Source organism: Stylophora pistillata, chromosome 7 (assembly GCF_964205215.1).
Source record: "Stylophora pistillata chromosome 7, jaStyPist1.2, whole genome shotgun sequence".
In the NCBI taxonomy this organism is placed as follows: Eukaryota; Metazoa; Cnidaria; class Anthozoa; order Scleractinia; family Pocilloporidae; genus Stylophora; species Stylophora pistillata.
Window position 1 is genome coordinate 3,781,755 of NC_142525.1, and position 8,320 is coordinate 3,790,074.

Consider the following 8,320-nt stretch of genomic DNA (forward strand, 5'->3'; position numbering starts at 1 on the left):
TTCAGATGACCTATATTGGTGCCGGAATCCTCTAGATAGTTGCGAGAGTTTACAGACATTATAGGTACGATGTGATTAAGGCACTGGTGTTGAAAATCTTTTTGCGCCGGCTACCTCCTCCGCAACGATGATTAAAATCGTGAATAAACAGAGACCGGGGGTAGTAATAATTGTTTTCAAATCAAGATAGATGTTGAACAAGCTGACAAAGCTTTTAAACAGACAAAGACCAACTTTCGTTTAATGACACGTTACGAACAAGTTCAAACTCCCTTGAACTTTAACAGGGTTCGTACTGTCTTGCAAGTCCGTTAATTTTAGGGCAAGTCCCCCAATGAATTTAACCAATCCTTGGAAAGTCCTTGAATTTTTATATTCCAAAAGCTTCTTGAGAGGGGTGGGACGTTGACTTTTTCCGAAAAACCAACTTAAAATACTCAGTCAAGCGCTGTGCGCTAGGGTGGTTTGGAAATTAACATAGAGCGCGGTAGATCCAGTAATGCGTTATTGACCAAGCAGGAAGACTCAAACCTGAGCCAAGCGTTAAGAGCCAAGCGAGAGCTTGCCTGCAGGTTACACAAAGACAAAATGGCTGCAACGCTGGCCACCGCAGAAAACGAAAAATAAGCAAGGGTTAATAGCCAATCAGCTCACAGAATTCACTGCATCTTGCACCGCTTGCGAAGCCAGCCATATATAAAGGAAAGGTAATACATCGGCGTAATATAACTCTTAAAGCAAGAATCTCTCCCAACATATTCATCTAAGGTAGTAAAAGTTTAAAATGTTATGAAAGCTGAAAAAGAAAAGGTTCCGGTGTCGCACTTATTCAGAGTTACAAGTTTGAATGGCCGAGGGGTGGGCACTTATTCAAGGAAATACGGTATATCGATCACTTGAGGCTGTGCGCGTTACTTCATGTTGTTTCATGCTTTATATCATCTCATATTACCCAGTTTGTCAGGAAATCAATCGTCGTCGTGTGTTTACGTCCTACAAAAACGTCGCATCAGAGATTTCACGATCTAGCTTCGCAAAGAAATGTACCAGCAATGTTTTGCCTTCTGTTATTTATTGAGTTTTTTGGAAGCATTTTTTGTTTTGATGTTCTCTTCCCGTCGCGGTTTGCAGGGCGACTTTTAACAGTAAATGAAGCTGTTTTTCAAATTTTTGTCTCAAACGACTATTTATTCCTGTCGCTCTGCTGTAGATATAGGTGAAGAGCTCAAATAACAGAAAAGTTTGCGTCACAAGAATTTCTTCACATATATCCCAGAAAACCTCAGGCATTACTCTGAATGCCAGAACTTCAGTCTGGGTAAACCAGAAAGGATAGACAATACTTCCCTATATTAACCATGAATGAAAAGCTAGGTAAGTCAAATATCTCAGAAGCGCTCAGGCATTAAACTGAATGCCAGGACTTCAGCCTGGGTGAACTAGTAAGGCCGATAGACAACACTTCCCTAGATTAACCTGTGAATGTCAAAGAAAATAAGAATGTTAGGTATCCCAGAAGCACTCAGGGATTACTGTGAATAGCAGAACTTCCGTTCAGCCTGGGTGAACCAAAAAAGATAAACAACACTTCCCCGTATTGACCATGAATGAAAAAACTTAAAGTATGTTGTATATCCCAGAAGCGCTCAGGCATTACACTGAATGCCAGGACTTCAGCCTGGGTGAACCAGAAAGGATACACAACACTTCCCTATATTGACCATGAGTGAAAAGCTAAGTATGTTGTATATCCCAGAAGCGCTCAGGCATTACACTGAATGCCAGGACTTCAGCCTGGGTGAACCAGAAAGGATAGACAACACTTCCCTATATTGACACTGAATAAAAAGCTAAGTATGTTATATATCCCAGAAGCACTCAGGCATTACACTGAATGCCAGGACTTCAGCCTGGGTGAACCAGAAAGGATAGACAACACTTCCCTATATTGACCATGAATGAAAAGCTAAGTATGTTATATATCCCAGAAGCGCTCAGGCATTACACTGAATGCCAGGACTTCAGCCTGGGTTAACCAGAAAGGATAGACAACACTTCCCTATATTGACCATGAATGAAAAGCTATGTAAAACTTTGTTATATATCCCAGAAGCGCTCAGGCATTACAGTCAATGCCAGGACCTCAGCCTGGGTGAACCAAAAAGGATAGACAACACTTCCCTATATTGACCATGAATGAAAAGCTATGTAAGTTATATATCCCAGAAGCGCTCAGGCATTACACTGAATGCCAGGACTTCAGCCTGGGTGGACCAGAAAGGATAGACAACACTTCCCTATACTGACCATGAATGAAAAGCTAAGTATGTTTTATATCCCAGAAGCACTCAGGCATTTTTCTGAATGCCAGGACTTCAGCCTGGATGAACCAGTAAGGCCGATAGACAACACTTCCCTATATTGACCATGAATAAAAAGTTCAGTATGTTATATATCCCAGAAGCGCTCAGGCATTACTCTGAATGCCAGGACTTCAGCCTGGGTGAACCAGAAAGGATAGACAACACTTCCCTATATTGACGATGAATGAAAAGCTAAGTATGTTGTATATCCCAGAAGCGCTCAGGCATTACACTGAATGCCAGGACTTCAGCCTGGGTGAACCAGAAAGGATACACAACACTTCCCTATATTGACCATGAATGAAAAGCTAAGTATGTTGTATATCCCAGAAGCGCTCAGGCATTACACTGAATGCCAGGACTTCAGCCTGGGTGAACCAGAAAGGATAGACAACACTTCCCTATATTGACACTGAATGAAAAGCTAGGTATGTTATATATCCCAGAAGCACTCAAGCATTACTCTGAATGCCAGGACCTCAGCCTGGGTGAACCAGAAAGGATACACAACACTTCCCTATATTGACGATGAATGAAAAGCTAAGTATGTTGTATATCCCAGAAGCGCTCAGGCATTACACTGAATGCCAGGACTTCAGCCTGGGTGAACCAGAAAGGATACACAACACTTCCCTATATTGACCATGAATGAAAAGCTAAGTATGTTGTATATCCCAGAAGCGCTCAGGCATTACACTGAATGCCAGGACTTCAGCCTGGGTGAACCAGAAAGGATAGACAACACTTCCCTATATTGACACTGAATGAAAAGCTAGGTATGTTATATATCCCAGAAGCACTCAGGCATTACTCTGAATGCCAGGACTTCAGCCTGTGTGAACCAGAAAGGATAGACAACACTTCCCTATATTGACCATGAATGAAAAGCTAAGTATGTTATATATCCCAGAAGCGCTCAGGCATTACACTGAATGCCAGGACTTCAGCCTGGGTTAACCAGAAAGGATAGACAACACTTCCCTATATTGACCATGAATGAAAAGCTATGTAAAACTTTGTTATATATCCCAGAAGCGCTCAGGCATTACAGTCAATGCCAGGACCTCAGCCTGGGTGAACCAGAAAGGATAGACAACACTTCCCTATATTGACCATGAATGAAAAGCTATGTAAGTTATATATCCCAGAAGCGCTCAGGCATTACACTGAATGCCAGGACTTCAGCCTGGGTGGACCAGAAAGGATAGACAACACTTCCCTATACTGACCATGAATGAAAAGCTAAGTATGTTGTATATCCCAGAAGCACTCAGGCATTTTTCTGAATGCCAGGACTTCAGCCTGGGTGAACCAGTAAGGCCGATAGAAAACACTTCCCTATATTGACCATGAATAAAAAGTTCAGTATGTTATATATCCCAGAAGCGCTCAGGCATTACACTGAATGCCAGGACTTCAGCCTGGGTGAACCAGAAAGGATACACAACACTTCCCTATATTGACCATGAATGAAAAGCTAAGTATGTTGTATATCCCAGAAGCGCTCAGGCATTACACTGAATGCCAGGACTTCAGCCTGGGTGAACCAGAAAGGATAGACAACACTTCCCTATATTGACCATGAATGAAAAGTTATGTATGTTATATATCCCAGAAGCGCTCAGGCATTACACTGAATGCCAGGACTTCAGCCTGGGTGAACCAGAAAGGATAGACAACACTTCCCTATATTGACCATGAATGAAAAGCTAAGTATGTTGTATATCCCAGAAGCGCTCAGGCATTACACTGAATGCCAGGACTTCAGCCTGGGTGAACCAGAAAGGATACACAACACTTCCCTATATTGACCATGAATGAAAAGCTAAGTATGTTGTATATCCCAGAAGCACTCAGGCATTACACTGAATGCCAGGACTTCAGCCTGGGTGAACCAGAAAGGATAGACAACACTTCCCTATATTGACCATGAATGAAAAGTTATGTATGTTATATATCCCAGAAGCGCTCAGGCATTACACTGAATGCCAGGACTTCAGCCTGGGTGAACCAGAAAGGATAGACAACACTTCCCTATATTGACCATGAATGAAAAGCTATGTACGTCATATATGCCAGAAGCGCTCAGGCATTACACTGAATGCCAGGACTTCAGCCTGGGTGAACCAGAAAGGATAGACAACACTTCCCTATATTGACCATGAATGAAAAGCTATGTATGTTATATATCCCAGAAGCCCTCAGGCATTACACCGAATGCGAGGACTTCTGCCTGGGTGAACCAGAAAGGATAGACAACGCTTCCCTGTATTGACCATGAATGAAAAGCTAAGTATATTATAAATCCCAGAAGTGCTCTGGTATTACTCTGAATGCCTGGACTTCAGCCTGTGTGAACAAGAAAGGATAGACAACACTTCCCTATATTGACCATGAATGAAAAGCTAGGTATGTTACATATCCCAGAAGTGCTCAGGCATTACTCTGAATGAAGGACTTCAGCCTGGGTGAACCAGAAAGGAAAGACATAATTTCCCTCTATTAACAGTGAATGAAAAACTAAGTTTGCTATATCCCAGAAGCTCCCAGGCATTACGCTGAATGCCATATAAATCTTAGAAATATGACAAATAAATATATATCTCAGAAGTGACCAGGCAACACTAAACAAAATAATATTGTTACAGGATAAGACTTCAAGAAAAAAAATTTTTTTAAATGATACAATGTTGACCATGCCTTACTACAATGGGTGCACAGAATTTAAAAATTAAAATGTTATACACTGCAGGCAGAGCACATAAATTAACATCACATGGCTCCTTTCAAGGAGAAAGAGCAAGTCATCTCTTAACCCCTTCCATCTGAAACAGACAGAAAAAAAAACAGTGAATTTAGTTTCCACCTTTATAATCCAAGCTTACCATATTTTTGCTGGTAACTGGGTAAAAGTGTAGAACAGCTCCCCTAAAAGTCTGTCGGCCGACTGTCAGCCAACTGTCGGCCGGCAGTATACCAACTGTCCATCAAACTAAGTATCTCAAGTGAGATTTAAAGACATGTATTCCAATAGAAAGTGAAATACCATACTGCAAGCTGGAACTTTTTATGCATGTCAATGCAGAAATGCAGAGTTGTACCTACCCCCCAGTATTTGCTTTGCTCTTTAGGAAACACTCAGCAAAGGCTTCCCCAAAAGGAACATCAGGAGAGGCACATTCCTACAAATAAATTGCATGTATCACTCAATAATGAATGAACTGAGCTAAAGTCATATAATGTTCACTACTAATGGTAGATATATAATCACTGTTCACCACAGATAAAATATGTTCACTTTTATGGAAACCTTTCGTCTGCCTTTCTGTAAAGTCAAGAAAGCCAAGAAAGCTCTCACTAATTGATTATAAATAAATTGCATAACAAATACCGGTAGGCTGAATATATTTTGTGTTATTGTATAATTCCGCTATGATGCATGTCATTTAGCATTGCAGGTGTAACCTACCTTAATAACTTTGCAGAATACACAGCACTCTGTGTCCAATCCTTGCTTGCAAATTTCATTGATATATTTTTTGGCATCACCAACTCTTTGCTTGAGCAGCATTATCAGTGTTTCGTAATCAAGAGTAACTGTCATGAAAAAAGACAAGAAGATAACAAGAAGTTGAAGTTAAAATAGCTACACCAAAGATCTCAAATGTTATACTTTCCCAGATATTTTCTAACACTGCCAAGCATAAAATGGATTCAATAATTACTATCACGTAGCTAGACATGTAACAAAAACATTGCAAAAATAAAAAATAATAAGATAAAAAAAATATAAAGAGTCAAGATTGGCACACACAAATAACCTAGAAATTTAACTTTAAAGCATCTTCCATTAACTACTATTCCAGTTTTCTCAATGGCATCCCTCTGGCGATTTAAATCTTTTATCGTAGAAAAATAGAAATGAAATAAATTATAATACTGTCAAGACCCTATCAAGGAAACAAACCCGAAATTTCTCCTAAAGTAGCCATAAAAAGTGATCATAGCTAGAAGACTTAGTGGCTCAGCGTAAAATCAAACTCAGCCAATTATGCGATTTTCCTGCCAAGCAAAGATGAGTTCTGATACACCGTAAAACCAGCATTCACAACAAAACATAAGACAGCAAACTCACTTTTTTCCAATCTTAATAAAAATGTAAACGTTATGACTTACCCCGGTTCGTCTTAGCTTGGAAATGCTAAGTAACGTTTGCCAAGGTTTTCTTGATCCAGGATCCTCGACTGCAGTTTGAAAAACAGCAGGGTCCAGTCTGGTACTCTGAAAGATTGCAAAAACTGACGGTTACTGTCCCCCAGTATTGTTTCCAACGCTTGCAGTAGGCTGCTGCTGTTAATTTTAGTTTTGTCAAGGATGTCGTTGAGCATTCGCCCCACCTCAGGACTGTGGACATGACAGCTACGATATACATTTGATCGATGTCCACATATCCTCGCGGCGACATTCTCCTCAATTTTAATTCTGATGCTGGTCTTACTTACCGAATTCTTTTATTTCCTCTAATAGGAATTCTAGCTGACTCCGCGCTTGATTGAGGTCGGCCTTCTGAGTCGATCGTTTTCAATTCGAATAACTGCGGAGGCATCACGAACAGCTTTCAGCTCCTCGCAAAAGTCATCGCTTGGTCGAGTCTTGCTAGTCTCCGTTTTGATTTTAGGCGAATTTATTTTATCGATCAACCAAAGATATCTCACCACTTCTCCTTCTTCGAATTTCTGCCGGAAGATGGTGGAAACAACTCCAAATAGAGAGACGATGGCCACTTTGTTGTTCTGAACATATCGGCCATCCAAGCTTCCGCCATTTTTTAAAGCTGGACCGTACAAAACGCTTGGAAAATGTGCCACTAACAGGCAACTTCAAAAAACTTGCTGACTCTTAAGCCACATTTCTTGAAATTTAAGATAAACCATTCCCTTGACTCATCTGGAGTAGAATGAAGCAATTCAACCCTTCGAAGTTTGAAGGGATCCATAACTGCACTCGACCACGGGAAACTAAACATTCCCGCTTTTGCTTACGCATATTAATATGAAATCCAATCTCCAAATGTCAATAGGCCGATCCAGCCCCTAATAAAAAAACAGGCTTCATTGTACCTAGCAGGAACAGAGATTGTACAAATTCAAGCAACTACTCAGATTACTGCGAGCAATTATCGAAACATAGGCATGCTACGCATGCAGGAGTTATTTTTTTGGATACGTAGGTTGAATTGGGACACTATATAACTGATGCTGGTGTCTGAATAATTGTTGGCAAAAATAAACTGCATTGGTACAACGCTTCCTGCACTCCCCTCCACAGCCCTAATTTGAACTTGTCACGTAATGCTATCTCTCTCTCCAACATTGCATGACGAGACTAAACAACAACCTGCTCGTAGGTCTTACAGCCTCTGGACAAAGATATTTTCCGTTCTCCGTTCTTCGAACAAGTGAAAGTAGATTGAACTAAGAGAAAGTATCATTCTTCAAAGGATAATACGGTGGGCTACTTGATTGGTTGTTGCCTATCTGGACTTTGCCCTTTGCGTGCGAAATACGTGATAAAATGCAGGTTGTTTACAGGAAATTGACACGCAATGGGGTAAAGTCCAGGTTAGCTAAAAGCCAATTTTAATGGTAGAAAACGTCTAAGCACGTGAGAGTTGCGTGGAAATTTAACCGACCGTACCATTCTGTCCCTTGTGAAATATTTTTCATTGAGGTAGATTTATGTCATAAAATTTGCGTTGTTTACTGGAAAATGGCGTTGTTTACTGGAAAATGGCATTTCATCTAAAAAAAATCTAATCCATACTGGCGAGTAAAGAGTAACACGCAATTGTAACGGGAAAGTATCATTTAAACAATATTTAATTCATGGAGGAAGTAAATGTAACTTGGTGGTCGTTTCAACCGCTGCTAAAAGAACAACCATATGGCAAAAAAAAA

At 40.5% G+C, this 8,320-nt stretch overlaps 1 protein-coding gene across 2 annotated transcripts; it reads right to left on the reverse strand.

Moving 5' to 3' along the window:
- Positions 1-1,158: 1,158 nt before the first annotated feature.
- LOC148726250 (uncharacterized) lies at positions 1,159-8,024 on the reverse strand. Of its 2 annotated transcripts, XM_088728997.1 has the most exons (6): positions 6,866-8,024; positions 6,540-6,644; positions 5,833-5,960; positions 5,469-5,545; positions 5,069-5,188; positions 1,159-1,476 (listed from the first exon to the last, which is right to left on the reverse strand). In XM_088728997.1, exons 3-5 carry the CDS (start codon positions 5,932-5,934, stop codon positions 5,095-5,097), a joined length of 273 nt encoding a protein of 90 aa, XP_088585123.1. In that variant the 5' UTR covers positions 5,935-5,960; positions 6,540-6,644; positions 6,866-8,024; the 3' UTR covers positions 1,159-1,476; positions 5,069-5,094. The 2 variants fall into 2 exon arrangements, with proteins under 2 accessions (XP_088585123.1, XP_088585122.1); XM_088728996.1 differs by lacking the exons at positions 6,540-6,644; positions 6,866-8,024 and having other exon boundaries at positions 5,833-6,397.
- Positions 8,025-8,320: the final 296 nt, after the last annotated feature.